General features: G+C 41.1%; 1 protein-coding gene across 1 annotated transcript in view; it reads right to left on the bottom strand.

Moving 5' to 3' along the window:
* Positions 1-1360: 1360 nt before the first annotated feature.
* Positions 1361-15870, bottom strand: part of NFIA (nuclear factor I A) — a 275273-nt gene continuing 260763 nt past the window's right edge. The window contains exon 11 of the mRNA XM_024740385.1: positions 1361-8722. Coding sequence (XP_024596153.1) covers positions 8705-8722 — 18 coding nt within the window. The 3' untranslated portion in view covers positions 1361-8704. The remainder of the gene's footprint in view (positions 8723-15870) is intronic.

Here is a 15870-nt window from a genome sequence, read left to right as displayed (position 1 = left end):
GCCTTCTTTCAACCCCCTCCTAGGGCTACTACGGGCTCTCTGCACATGCTGTTGCCACTGCCCAGAGCATTCTCCCCCGCTGCCCACCCCTTTGCTTGGTTAATTTCTGTCTTACCAGTCTCAATCGGCTTTCACAGCAATGTGTACGTATCCTTTATAGCACTTAACACAACGACATGCTTACCTTTGCTGCTGTTCGTTTGAATAGTGCTTATTTTTCTCCTAGGCTGTACACCTCCGAAGAATTGTTGCCCGGTCTTTACTTACTTACTATCTCCAGCCCTTTGCATAGTCCCTGGTACGTAATAGGTACTCAAAAAATATTTGTTGAATAAACAATTGAGTCAATATATTGTAGTGATTACAGGATGGAAGTTGGAGCCAGACTTCTTGGATTCAGATCCTACCCTGCCACGTATTTGTTGAATGACTTTGGGTAAATCAGCGAATCTCTCTCTGCCTCAATTTCTTCACCTGAACAAGGGGGATTAGAAATAGTAGCGATCCCACAGCGTGCTTGTGAGGATTAAACGGATTAAGATATGTATTTATTTACTTGTCTTTGGTCTCCAAGCCCACCCTTCCGTATGCTGTTCTGTGCGGCTGGTAGTTTTCTCACGACATTTCCCAGACTCCTTTGCCAGATGGCTCTGGTTAGATCTAGCCAGTGAGAGACCCTGGCAGGAGCCTAGGAGTAGGAAGGAAAGCAAGAAGGGACTTCCTTCTGGGTTCAGTTCCTTCCCGCAATGTGACAGCTGCCAAGGAGGGAGGCACCATCAGCCCCAGCTCCTTTCAATTCTCCCAGCACCAGTCAGGCTTTACTGCCTCAGAAGTGCTGATACCCTTGGCTGTGAACCCCTCGCCGGTCACCAGCTGCCCACGTCCTCTGAGAGGTCCGAGTACGAGCCATGTGGTGCCACCGACCTTCACGGTAAAGATCCAAACATCATCTGTGGGAGGTCCCTCATTGGAGCTCCTAGGTTCTAGTAACCCGACCTTTCACTTCTGTTTCCCTAACTTCAGGGGTGGTGGCTATACTTGTGTTGGAAAACCCTTTTCCTGGTGCCTGCCTGGGGCCCTAACTGACGGAATATCTAAAGCACTTAGAACAGTATCAGGCACGCAGTAAGCACTCTGTGAGTGTGAAGTTTTGCATCTGCCTAAGTAGGTAAAAAAGCCAGTATGGCCCATGAGGACCCTGTGAAGGGCGCAAGGTGCCTGACATCCGTCAAGGATAATGCAAACGCCACGGTGCAGAAAGACCGTCTGTCTTCCGCGGAAACTCCAATCCACACCCGTAACTGTCACTCAAACACTACCACCCAGGTATGACTTAAAGCAAATGATGACACAGCTTGCATAGCATTAGCAATTTTTTATTTTCCTTTTTTGTTGCATAGGAAATGCAGTACTTGCTTCCAGTAATTGTATTGTAATGTGAGAAGGTGGTAGCACTAATGGTTGAATACAAGAGTTAAACTAATCCACACCAGCTCAAAAAACCTGTGGAGATTTAGTTGAATAAGAATGGACGCCCACAGTGATTCTCAACCAATTACAAATTTTCACAGAACACAGTCAAACTAAAAGGGTATCTATGAGAGTCAATACAAGTATACTAGAGGCACAGGGGGCCCGGCTCATAAAAAACAAATGTCAAGCCAACTTATTAACACGGGGGTGTTTAGTGTCACAACAGCTCTCTCATCACTGGAAGTGTTTAATCCCCTCCCCGCACAATTTGAAATGAAAAAAAAACCGAGGTATCTTGAGCAGACAGATTACTAAGGGTGGTGGGAAAAGCCCCCGGTGAACTATGTTCTGGTAAAAGGTCAGGGCAGTAGGGGAGGGGGTCGTGTATTTGCCTTTGAAAGTCTTCCTTATGGACCTCCTAGAATCTGATAAAGCTCCAGCTCTGAGTCTAGCTAGTACCTCAGTGGTGATGCTACCAAATGCCTTTGCAGTGCAGAAAGGCAGTCGGAGACCAGGGAGAAAGGGCAGCTCTCTCAAGCCTCCATCCCAACTTGGCCAGTGGCCTTGTGGCCTTCGGTTGAGATGTTTGAGAAAAAAAAAGTGCTAAATTATAGACTATTACTAAAAAAAATTAAAAATAATAAGAGTAACACAAATAGAATCAAAAAGGGAAGAAAGCTCGTGTTATTTTAAGAAGCTGAGCGTAAAAACAGCAGGAAAAACAGCCCCATTCATCGGACACCATTTGTCCTTGAAACAGCCGTGGAGAGACACAAGTTCACATCGCACACGCTGGGGAGTATTTTCCACCCTCAAGGTGCTCTGGTTGGATTAGAGGTGGCACTTCCACCACATATGCTTGTGGTCCAGACATACTTCGGAGATTGTGTTATTTTAATTAAATAGATTCAGGAGTCCACAAGTGGAAATTCATGATGCATGGCACACAGGCAAGGTCCTGACCCCTACATGCTGCTGCCTCCCCCGTTACCATGCTCAAGGGCAGGTGGTCCCCCTTATCTTTCTGGGCATTTCTGGTATCTGCTCCCCATTTCCCCGGCCGCCTAATTTGATTATGTAACCCTTTGGGGCATAAAAGGCAGATCAGTGCTGGCTTAGGAAAAAAAAAAAAAAATGAGATGAAACATTTCATTTGGGAAGCAAGTCATTTCAAATTTAGACCAAAAAAAAAAAAAAAAGTTGTATTTTAAAAATCCCGTGTTAATAGCCAATTTCTTTTTCTTATGAATCGGGCCCAAAGTTTGTACAGTTTTATTTTTGAAGAAAATATTGCAACTGTGCGTGAAACTAAATAGCCACGTGATCTCATAAAGATTTTTTTTTCTTTTTTTTCTTTTTTTTTCTTTTATATGAGGAAGTCTGGTGTGAAGACGGATCAAGCATGGGTACCTGGCTGAACACTGTCCATTAAGAAAACGCTTCAGGATCAGCAAAGCTTCAGTCGAGGGTGAAGGAAAATGTCCCTCATTTGGAAATGTCCTCGGTGTCTTCAGAGCAGAGTTCTTGAAATTCAAATGGTCGTTTTGAGACAAAAGTCTTGCCAGGGACTGATTTTTGAAATCAAACACCCATGCTTGTCCCCTAGGAAAAAGAAAACAAAAAACAAAAACGAAAACAAAAACACAAGTAATACTGAATTAAGTAAATGTATACCTCCAAAATACTGAAAACAGCCGAAATCAAGAAAAGACAGAATTTGCATTCTCAGTGAAATACCTTTAAACCTAGCTGACAAGAACCAAGTCAGAAAAAAAGACTAACATAACTTTGAGGGATATTCATACAGTTCACTAAGCATTATGGAATAGCATGCATTAATATTGTACGGTTATTTTACATCACCTATACCAGAAGGTCCTGACTGACAGACAGCGAAGGCTACCGGTGTAGAAAAATCTTACTTCAGAAGAGCAATATAATACAGATTTCACAGGCACTACATTTTAATATATCAGGTATTATGCTGGTTTTCTTATAATTCTTTCTGTCCTAAAGCTGGCATTATAACAATGACCAAAAAGGCAAGGATTGAAGTAAACGGAAAGTAGATACCAAAGTTGATATAGTTTTTCTTCCGATAGATTAGTGCATAGTTCTCATGCAGATAAACACTGCTATGCATTTACACTGTTGGAAAGCAGAGTGAATTGAGCCCAAGTTGTCACATTTGTGTAAATCATTTTGTCAGCCTGTAATAGCACCATGTAATGGATTTGCATTAAACATTAAATTGATTTCAGAATTGGTGACACAGTATTCACTACAGTTAAGTGCTATGGAATAGCTTCAATGTTACCTGCTATATATCAAAGCAATTTTCATCCCACTGCTTTTTTATTGGAAAAAATAAAAGGAAAACATACACGACACTAATTAGACGAATGCACAGCCTTGGACGTGGAGAAGGCAGAGCGGGTTTACTGTCAAACAGTAAATACATGCATTGACTTCAGGACGAGATTGGCCTTGGGAGCTGATTTGAATGAAAGCTGTGCTGGGGGGCAGTGCAGCTTTCTGAGACTGTCTTATGTCTTAGGACAGATCTCGGAGCGTGGGTGGTGAGGTGCCACTGAAGCTCTCCGTACATTACCATGCCACTTGTGTTTTAAATTTGTTCTATGGAGGCCTGCTACCAGGAAAAAAAGAAAGAAAGAAAGAAAGAGAGAAAGAGAATGAGAGAGAGAGAGAGAGAGACCACCACCACTAGGGACAAACAGATATGATGCCAAGTACATTAAATGACATTCTTAGAAACTCCCTCCCCCCAAAAAAAACAATCACAAGGAAAAAAATTTTTTTCTTAATCCAGATTTCATAAATACTTTATGACACTGTAACTACAGAGTTCAAAGCCTATGAGGATAAGGGTTCGAAAAGTGAAAGACAAACTTTTTGAGATGGGTTTTGCATCTTCTGATGGCTGCCTGAATACGGTGACTCCGGGAAGTCTGGGTTCCTTTACACTTCACCGGTCAGAGTATGAAGAATATAAGCTTTGGGAAGTGTGCCTTGGCTTGCCCGTAGCCCACGCCTGACTGTGGGGCAGGGAGGAGCTGTCATGCCAGGGTATGAAGAAACAGAAAAGTTAGTTCAAACCTCAAAGGAAAGAAAAAGACTGTGGGATGGATAGAGTGGCATTGGAAAGAGGTCCTCTGCCCACGAATAATCAGACAAGGAGCGTTTTAGTGGCAAGGGGACGGGCCAGAAAAAAAAAAAAAGTATACAGAAAAATGATATGATTTAATGTTTGTGCCTCTGACTTCAGTTCCCAAAGAAGAAAATGGAGAGTTATTTGAGGGACTTATCTTTGCCAATAGTGTTAATGCCATTTGACGGGAGAGAAAAAATTCAAATGGATCTCAGAATCAAGGGCTGGGCCTCCAAACACGGATGGCCCTCAGTCTGTCAGTCTACACACCCCAGGTAGCAAAGTCTTCCTCAAAAATCTTCGCTTGACTTTGAGTCTAAAAAGGTTAAACACTCATATTGTTGGTGTTTCTTTTTTCCTGCTTGATCACAACTGAACTACAGTTTCCTGCTGCTTTCTGGACAATGAAACATGAACAAAAATATAACTTAGTGTGTTTAATACTTAACCCCTGTTCGTTATCACCCTAGACTGCCTCCCTAATGTTTTAAAGCCTTTAAAACATTTTTTTTCCTGCAAATCTGTTCAGAGTTCCCTAATTTTAGCTTCATCAAACTTAATACAACAAAATACCTTCAAAAATACAGCATACCTGTAACGTCCATTTACAATGGTTTTTCAGTAGACCTATACTTCTCAAGCATAGGAATATGCTATACCATTGAGAGAGAGAAAAAATAACTGTATTTAAATACTTACAAAAAAAAAAAAAGGAAACAGGAAAGTTTTAAACTTAAATCCAGTTCCCAAAGGGAGGGGGGGCAGGAAAGAAAGAAAAGCCATTCTATGAACGCTGCCTTTATAATGAACAATCAGAAATTTCACTAGGCTAATTTGACAGAAATTTTTCCTCATTTAAACAACATTACAAAAGTCCTGCATTATAAAATAGGGTAGAATAAATCAGTGTAATCAATAAAACTATACAACAATACAAATTACATATCTTCTGAGTGGGCAGTTAATCTCTCTCTTTGCAGTCATGACTACAACATGCTCACTAAAAACAACTAAAACTGCCCAAACTATTGCTTAGTTTGTTTTGTTTTAAAAAAAGGGTGCAATTTTATTGTATATACAACCAATTTACTGGTAATACCTTGGCTTATCGCAAGGTTCTGACAAAATGTTTGTCTAGGCTTTTTTCCCTTCACTGTGAAGCACTGAAAGCTGCTATTTTTTTTCTTTTTTTTTTTTTTTTTTTTTTTTTTTCTTTTTTCTTTTTTTAGTGCACATATGTCATAATAAAGTAATGCCCAGCTAAGTGCTATAGGGGAAGGCAAAGTATGCTGGCTGGCTAGAGGAAGTGACACCATATACTGACAATCACACCATACAACAGCGCCAAACGACTATTCAACCACTTATCAGACACATATGAAAATCCAAAATGTTTTATTTTATTTTTTTTTCCTTAAATAGAGATAACCAGTAAACAATTTTCAGAACTTGGAAGTTTAAAAACGTGCATATAAAAATGGGCATTATATACTTTGTATTGAATGTGGATTGACTGCAGTCTGCTAAGAAAAATGGGGTGTGGGAGCTGAAGAAAAGGGAAGTTGTCTTTTTTTTTTTTTTAAGGCTTGCTTGTGAAAGGAACAGTTGTAAAAACAAAATTGCTTGAAGCAGGGTCAGCTTAGTGCTTCACAGTTTGACTGCTTCTCTAAGAGGAGCCCTTCCTGCGCACGTGCATTCAAAAATCACAAATAAAGTACAAAGACAGACACCTAAAACACACTGCGTCAAGTGCAGCACCGACTTTGGTCAAATAAAAAAAATAAAAGAAAAATTAATCATAGCTAAGCTTTTCTACACGATATAAGCAGGTATTGCATATTTTCATATATCTGGGGGCGGGGAGGGGAATAAAGGAAGACTCCAAATAAATTGTAAAATGCAGCAACATCCAAAATACTGATATTCTAAGCATCTACAGATCTCAGAATAGCACTGCCACTGACCACAGAGGACAATAAAGACTACTCCTATCTGCGGAACAACTAACTCTCTATTTAGTTCTAGATGTTGAAACTGACAATGGCTGACATAAAAGTCACATTTACAAAAAGTGTCTCCAAATGCTTGACTAGGGAAAAACCCCTTTCAATAGAGGAGCATGTGCAACAATTCCACAAATAATCGCTATCCAGGGCAAGGCACATTGATATGGAATTTTTGTTTTCGTGCAAATTAAGGAAAAAAAACAAAACAAAACAACATTGTTTCGGGGGGGAAAGATGAGGAGCAAAGTGTCTTCCCAAGAATTTCAGTTACTTGATTGTATAGGACAGTAGTAGAACCCTTCTGAAGGGCTGAAAAACATAGTTTAAAGGCAAGTGCCTAGAGTAGGGATTACAATATTGTGTCTTAATGCACTCTACTTTATCCTACATTAGCTATATAAAAATTAGTTACTAACACTAGAACATGCAGAGACTTTCTCTGATCAGCAGGGCTTGCCAACCAGGACGTATATATATGTATAGTATAGGAAACCTTCTTGAAGTTGCATGGGAAGCAAAGGGGTGCTTCGCTGTCTGGTAGAAAAATCACTTGCACTTTTTTTTGTTATTTTTTTGTTTGTTTTTTGTGGTTTTTTTTTTTTTTACATAAGATACAGGACATTTGGGGGTGCAAACTTTTATTTTTCCCTAACAAGTACCCTTGATCTGAATGGGCACCAGCATTTGTGTCAGTATTGGTTTCATTATTATTATTAATATTATTTTCCCATAGCCCAGTTCAGGGGCGCAAAGGTCTTTAAAATTTCTGGACAATCTCTGGAACAATGAAGTGTCTGATAACTGATAAATCTTATGTTGCCTGATACATGTAAAAATTTTCAGAATTGGCATAATCCATTATAGTGACTTCTAGCTTATAAAATTAACAGATACCATGATTTCATTTTAGTTATGTGCTTTGATAACAGAAAATAATTAATTAGCATTTAATGTAGTTAACATATTGTGGTAAAAGCACCATTAGATTTGTTTTTTTGTTTTTTTTTTTTAAATTTTCCTTCAGTTTTTAAAGGGATACAAGTTTAACAATAAAAAACATAAAAAGCAAAAATAGCTCCCCTTTTTCTTGCAAGGCTGTTTTTTACCCCAATAATTTAGAGTCCTGGGGTGGGAGGACTTGAAAAACAAAAATAGAATTTTCAACAATCTCTATCTTACAAAGATATTTAGCTATCCAATGAAATTGCACTTTACTCAATTCAAAATTCGATTGTTTTGATTGATTCCTGTCAGTTTCTGTCAAAACAGACCATCTTCCCCATTTCCATGTGAATTTGTGTGTCATTGTTGAAATTGTTGAAAAAATGTTTTTTTTTTTTTTTAATGTAAGTGCAGCATTTCAAAACGTTTAAAAAACTGAATAGTAGTAGTAGTTTGCCATTTTCGGAATTATTCTGCAACGTGAGTGGATTCACTGTCCTTCCGGGCCATGTTATCTAGTTTACTGCTGACTGCTGAACCAAACCAAACTAAAAGAAAAAATAAAAAAGGAACATAACTGCGTTTTCTTTTTCCAATATGTTACAGAAAAACATTGCCCTTTGACTGTCCCGTAAGTTAGATATTGCAGATCTCAGCTACTACAAAAGACTTAGTTCTCCATGTGTCTCCTGACTGCTCAAGGAGGCTCACACCTGTGTGGGTAAATTCATGAAATACTGTGAAACAGCCGGGCTCCGTAAAGAAAGTGTGTCACAACGGGAAGTCAGTGAGCAAGGGTAGACCTTCTCCAGCCACACTGCCTAATGCTCACGCTACCACGGAAAACACTTCAAATGTTACAAAGCCCAACCATTTCCAGCACCATATGAGAAAATTACAACAGTCCCTAAAGTATTAAAAAAAAAAAATCCCAAAAGGTTATGGCCTTTGCTGTTGGACCATAATGCTCGCTGTTTCCATGTACAAGTTGATTTGATTCTCCCCTTCCAGTGACAGTGAAGTTGTAACTGCGCTGGGTTGAGGATGCGTCCATGTTACAGAGTTGAGAAGGGGTCAGGTGGTCTGTCTGGTGGATGGTGGGACGCTGCGACTTTTATCCCAGGTACCAGGACTGGAAGACAAAAGGAAAAGTGCAATTAGAGGCACAATTTGGAAAATAACACATTTTAAAAGTTGCCCTTCCAACGGTGAAATCAAGATCTACGTTAGGGACGAAGAGGGGATTCACTGGGAAAAGTAAAGGAATGACAAACAGTCAATCTTGAGACACTGAAAGCGGTCTCACTCTTCTGAAATTGAAACTCAATGCCTTTGTTGGGGTTTGCCAATGTTTTGAGTGTATCTTACAAAATAAAGTATTTATGTGCACTTGAAATACATATATGGGTTTTGCAGTCTGGAGAGGGCAGCTATAGGATGGCAGGAAGCTTCATCATCTGGTTTCTGATTGAACCCTCAGCACCTAGCACTGTGTCTGGAATAGAAGCTTCTCAACAAAGAAAAGTTGAATGAGTGGAGAATGGGCGAGGGGAGAGGTTCTGCGTCATGATGAGTGCCTTCTCTGATGAATTTCACAACGTCTCCTTTTCAATGAGATGTTATTGCCACATTCTTGTAACAGGCACAGATGATCAGCAGTGATATAAGAGTAAATGGAGCTATAGTAGAAAAAGTGCTGTACCAAGAATCCTGGGTGATTTAGGACGAGTCACAGCATCTCTCTTCTACTCAATTTCCTTAGATGTACATGAGGTAGATTTTATGGTGTAAAATGCTTCTCTCAAGCTCAATCTTTCTAAGATAATGTTTTCAAAAATGACGTGAAATAATCACGTGGTATCAAGATTTCATCCTGTTAGCTACCGTGATGTCCAAAGGAAAAACAATGAGGTCACCTGCATAGCCCTCGTTCACGCTTCCGTTCATTAGACATTTATTTAGACCCTTCCATATACCTGCTGGGCCCAGTTACCTTTTCCTTTCATAAATCCTTAGGTGATTAGCTTTGGGCAATAGTCTGATGATACGTCACTCTATATGCTGGCACTTCTTCTATGTTAGCTAAACAAAGTGACCAATTATGGTCTAATATCAGAGTCAGTTTCACAAGTGAAATAAAGTATACGGCTTTTGACAACTTTTCTCCAGAAATAGCCTACCAAATTCACCACATTTATCATTATCCACAGAAAAATCATCAACCTCTAGCAAAAGTAAATGCTTCCGAAATCTCTGAGTTGACAGCATCAGAAAGGGTTACATTTGGGTTGATTCAGTCAGATGAAGGCTCATCCGTGTCCAAGAGATTCAATTAGGTAAAGCAGGGACTCGTTTGATCCCAGGATAAATGGCGAAGTGATAGCTACATGGAGGTTGGGATAAGATTTCCTGGTCACACAAGCTACCTTTGATCTCCAGAGGACTTGAAAAAAACCTAAGCCTAAACCGAAAAACTACTCATCCTGTATACTTTTAGATGTTATTCTTTGACCACATGCTTTGAGGAACACAATAAAGCCTCTTGTGTACTGAAAGGAAATCATCCTGGCAAATACACACGGCCTAAATCGAACTGGACAAAAGAAAGAAGAAGGGGGAAGAGAGGCGCGGGGAGGCGGACTCCAAACTGTTATTTCTAGTGGGCCTCCCGGTTAGCTGACGTGGATCCTAGTTAGAGCCGAGTCCCCCTCTAACAGAAGTCTCAAACTTTGGGTGCGGCGAATAATGCTTACAATTTCTGTTCTCACACTTTCTAAGTCAGTTGTGAAATTCCAGACTTCTTAAATCTGACACTGTGCCGTAGTTCTCGAAGCAAGCACCTGGGACCCAGTGAGTCAGCAGAGGGAGCAGTTTTCCATACACAGTTTCTGGACACAACCCTGGTGCACTACAAAAACCTGCAGTGCCTCTACGCTTCTCTAAAAAAGCAAAGCAAAGGAAAAAAAAGTTTCTTCACACATCTTACTATTCAGTGTGTGCCTTGCCGACAAGGTTACCCCAGAGCAGCTCTGTAATCCTTCACTGAAATAGGCTTTATTGATTGCTCTGGTCTATTGTTCTCTTTTCAAGTCCCCCAAGTTCAAGTTCATCCTGGTGTTACATCATGTCTGGTTGCTAAGAGCAACCAGACAGACCCAGACGTGACTATCATTAGCAAGAAACCCTCCGTTCTCCTCCCACCAACCTTCCAGTGGCTCTGACGTAGCAGGCTCACTGCAAACACATTGAAGTATTTATTCTGCCTAATTTATGACCTACACAGCAAGCAAGACCCCCACTCCAAAAACCAACACTGTTGTATATTTAATTAATCTGTCTTTCTCTGGCACTTGGGAAAGTTAGACAAAGGACTAACTATTGTGTTTCACTCTCCACACTTTTCTTTTGGGGGGTGAATATTTGCATGGGAAAGAAAACTACAGGCCCAGCCTTGGCCCACCCCCCCCCCCCCGCCCCTTTTTCTTTTTGCCCTATTGACATTTCATGAAATACTTTAGCTGCTTAAGGGAATTATAAAAAAAATGCGATGTGAATGTTACTCCTTCTGAGTTGGTATTCAGTAACACAAATCAACTCATGACATGTTTAAATTGAAATGCTAACCACACACTCTCAGAGTTACTTTAAAGGTTAGTTTTTAATCAATAGAGGTTGCTGACTCCTAGTTTTTGAGCCGCGCACTGCAGCTCTTGGGCTTTTGTCTAACGTTAAAGCTTTCAAACTTTTTTTTTTCCTTGGGATGATTTTAGCAATGATTTGCAGACACAGAAGGCTATTGTGCTCTGACCAGCAACATGTCACCAGAGGAGCGAGTTGCCCTGGGGTGGGGTGTCAATATGGCTCCTGAAGGCCTGGGTTAGGGGTCTTTAAGAACCCATGAAAAAAACTTAATTAACCCTTTCAGGCCCAAACCAAAACCTATTCTCAAACTTTTTCACTCCTATAATTTGACCATTAGTCCTTATTTCCACATTACACTAATCTTCATGACAATTAACCTGGCTACTTGACCAAAGCTTTCCAGAATGGGAAGTCAGCCGGTTAGGGGAACCACACAGGGATTTTTTTTTTTGAATGAGGGCTCTTTGATTAAATAATTTATTTGTAGAGATGGCAGATAAACCATTATAATGCTAAAAAAAATCCATCCATTTCAACGAATGTTCTCATGATCAGTTTGTAGCTGAAGACCCTCCTAAGTCCACTACGGACGAGCGTGATCGTCGCACGTGTGTAAGCCACTCGACTTCTAAAAACTTCCATGAACTACGAATGACGTCCAGTGAACAAGATAATGTTTGGAAAAGCCCATTTTTCTCTTGTGATGTTTTATTATAAAATCTATTATTCAAGCAGAGTGCAAGTTTCAAAACATTACTTGACGAATAATTCTGGGCATTTTCTTCTTGGAACGTACAAGAAAAATATTAAAGAAATCTGAGACTGTTAAATTGGTGGGGTTGAGGAGAAAATCACTGGGAAAGTGTTGCCACATTAAACAGAATTCATTTATGGAGAGTCAAAAAATTGTCTTCAGATATTTACTGACATAAGCTTAGGTTTCTTATGGTTTCTGCCTTCATATTTTATAGCCCTTCAATCTAACCTCCTGTATCCAGATGGACTACAAAGGAATCTCTGTCCCTTATCTGCAGTGAGTTCCAATATTACAATACAATATCGGATGATGTTATCTTGATACATTTACATTAAGGAAGTAAACACAGAGCTTTGATCTGTTATTTTTTTTCCTTGCGGACTCTCAGCTATAGTAGTTTTGGAGGTCCATAAATCCACACTCCCACGGGGGCTCGAGTTAAGTACAATTACTCTGTTACATTCACAATTTCTACAGTTTGGGATGTGCTAAAGGAGGAGGGGAGGGGGCTGGAAGGGGGGGTAATTGTCCTCTCTCAGTGTTCAAGGTGAAACATCAAAAGAAATCTGCAGTCTAGGACCAGAGCTCAGCTTTCCTCTTCTCCAGTCAAATGAAGAAGTAATCTCATCAGGTTGGAAAGTGCTGACTAAGGATTTAATAAAGTGCCTGCAGATGTGGCGTCTCTAAGGTATTCAACTCATGTAATGCAAAACAGCTCCACACTGAATGTGCTTATAAAATTTCATTTAACCATTGCAGCGTGACTTTTTTTTTTTTTTTTCACCTTTCTCTAAGGAGTTTTATCACACTTCCCGCCCCTTAATTTACAGCTCCATGAAAGTTCGAATCCCATTCTGCCAGGATTCTGGAATACTCACAGTAGTCAGGTTTTATGAACCATAAACAACATCTATCCGGCTGCATCATAAGCAGGAAGCCTGAAATGGCTCTTGGTAGCTTTGAAAGCAGTCTCTTTCCTTTCCTATGTTGTAGGGAGAGCAATTAGGAAACTGAGGTTACTTTCTAAAATTTGGTCAGGAAGGTGCCTAAGACATGGTTGATGAAGACTCAACTTCTTAGCTAACACCAAACATTCTAATACAAATAACGACTTTTTAAAAGGCTTTTAATTACACTTTTCACTAAGAGGGCAGGATGTATATTTTAGAAACAAAAGGAAACGCAGGTCTGTTTGAGATAGCTATATTTCACTTTAACCAAAAAAAGGGAGAGGGTGCTAAGGCTGGGGGTGGGGAGGGCGGAACAGACTGTGACGCAGCAGAATCTGTTTTTCAAATTAAAAAGTTAAACAAAAGGCCTCAAGGGCAAAGTTGAACACTGCGGAAGGAGGTTGTTAATGTGGAATCCAGAACTGGGTGTGACACTTTGCTTTCTTCTCCAGGCAAGGTGGGTTATTTCAGGACATTCACACACAGAAAACAGAAACACACAAATACAGGGAGGGAGGCCTCGGGCCCTAGTCCCCACTCCTTCCTACTCCATCAGCCCCCGGAGAGGATGCTGCCAACCAGTACTGCATGAGTTGCAGTCAACGTTTTTACTTCTCTCTTGAGAAGATGCTATCTCTACTGGGTCACACTAATCCAGTTAGTCATTTTTGGCTTCCTGCTCTTGTTCCATGAGCTCAAGCCCACCGTTTAGCCCAAATGAGTTGTCCTTGGCAAATCGGCCAGAGGTCTGGTAGACTCCCCTGCCCGCTTCTAATCCAATGGAAATGGACAGGGCCTCAGAGTGCACTCCTGGTTTCTCACGTTAGTATACATCATTTGGGAGTACTTCATCACTTACATAACAAGTACTAGCATCTACTGCGTTCTTTGTATGCTAGGCTCTGGGGATATAATGAATACAACAAATACGGTACCTGCTCTTAAGGAGTTGCCCTGCAGATAGAAAGCGCTGGAGTTTAGACTTCTATATCCTTCAAGAGACCAGCTACCCTGATCTTCTCACAGTTGGATCTTTAAAAACTTATGTCAGCTGATAAGGCTGAGTATCCAATGTCTGAGGGACCCGGGACCTAGTCCCACTTTTTCCATTGACTAGTTGTGTGACTTGAAGTAAGCAGGCCTCTGTCCTCTGGCCCCCAGAGGACTACTGTAGGGCCATTCTGCATTCCATGAGGGGAAAGCAGTTTCTAACACTGGCTCCTTCTGACAAAGGTGACACGCTGTACCCAGGTGTCAGTTATCGGTCTTGCCAGCCACAGGCTTTGATCTCTGCAGCCATTTTTCTTGTGTGATTTTGTTAATTAAAGAAAGCCTGTTTTCAATAACACTAAACCAAGACTTGTTTATTGTACAGGAAACTACTAAAATGTTAACGGGCAGTGACTGGCCCTGCTTACCTTTGCGGCCTTATCTTTTCACTGCTTGTACTCAACACTCGTGTGGTGTTAACCTTCTTCCAGATCCCCCAAAGCCAAATACTTTCTCTCTGCTGGGCCTTGGCGAAGGGGTCCCCCTCTCCTTGGCTTTGCTAATGCTGGCTAGTCTTTGCCATCTCAGATTATCAGTCCCTTCTTCCAAGGGGTCTTTCTCCAGGCCTTTAGTCCCGGGGTATTCCCTCTGTCCCAGTCACTGAACTGTCATGACCTATTTTTTTCCCTTAAGAAAACGAACTGTCTTCTTGCATGTGGCATCTCCAGAGGCTTAATAAATACTGTTGAATAAAGGAAGAATGGAAGAAATGAGGTATCTCCAAGGCTCCCCAAGCCTGGTGCCGGTTACTCCCAACAAGGCATTTAGATGGGTGACTTCTAGTACGGCTGTGCCACATCCATGCTCATGCCCCATGTCCACATCTCCCCAGGTGACGGTGCTCTCCCCAGGGAGACACAGGTCTCCACAAGCCGCCCCAGGCAGTTCTGATGGAAAAGCTCTTGTGACGGGGCCAACTGCAGCCAACTACGGCCGTAGCATGTGCAATAGTTTTGTAACATGGACCGTGGCCTACTTACTACGAGTGCAGAGGAGTTGTCCAAACCACCACTCCCTGGAGAGTGACCGGGCTGCTCCCGGCCAAGACCTCCGTTTGGTTCAAACCTCAAGACGGGAAAACACTAATCTTTTTACCCAATAAGCCATCCAGCACCTCCAAACCTTGAGAGTACATACACAATCCAATTATTCCAACGGTCGTTCCAAAGTCTGACTCTTTCACCGTATTCCAACTTGCCCTAGTGTCTGCCTCACCATCAAGTAAAGTTCTTTTTTCTGGTTTCCCTTTACGTTTTTATCAAGCAATCTTTTACCTTGTGAAACCAAAGACTTCCGAATTAAAAACTGCACTCTGGCTCACTCAGATTTGCTCTGCCGACTTACTGGAGGGCTGAGTGCACAGTGGTGAGAGGTGGGACACTGGAGTCAGAGTTAACAGAATCCCATCATTTAACTAGTACACCATTACATGCTAGTTAAGTGATCTTAGGTAAGTTAGTTAGCACCGCTGCGTCTCAGTTTTAGACTCCAGGAAATGGAGATAACAACTTTATCAGTTTTTGTGGGGACCGAATTAGCTAATGCCTGGAAAGAGACAAGTACCGAAAAGCCGAAAGCCAGGGTAGATGTGTTCTCTAACTATAAAGTGTGTACAGGCCTTAAGGTCCACAGGAGACCTACAGGGGACCAGTTCCCTTGGAAAGGCATTGATCAACAAGGCGGCTTTCTCTCATTTAATGATATAATTTCTTAGTTAAAGGTAGCAGTTGCATCAGTTCCATTTCCCCAGTTGCAGAAGAAAGTTCTTGAGAAAATAAAAATCTGTCTTTAATTGCGGTATTAAAATCAGAGCAGCGAAACCAACTGCACAAAAGGAATTGGCTCAAGTTTATGAAAGGCATTTGGGCCCTTGCCTTGCAA

Source organism: Neophocaena asiaeorientalis, unplaced genomic scaffold (genome assembly GCF_003031525.2).
Source record: "Neophocaena asiaeorientalis asiaeorientalis breed wild unplaced genomic scaffold, Neophocaena_asiaeorientalis_V1.1 scaffold581, whole genome shotgun sequence".
NCBI classification, from domain to species: Eukaryota; Metazoa; Chordata; class Mammalia; order Artiodactyla; family Phocoenidae; genus Neophocaena; species Neophocaena asiaeorientalis.
This window is presented reverse-complemented; position numbering and strand designations above follow the sequence as displayed.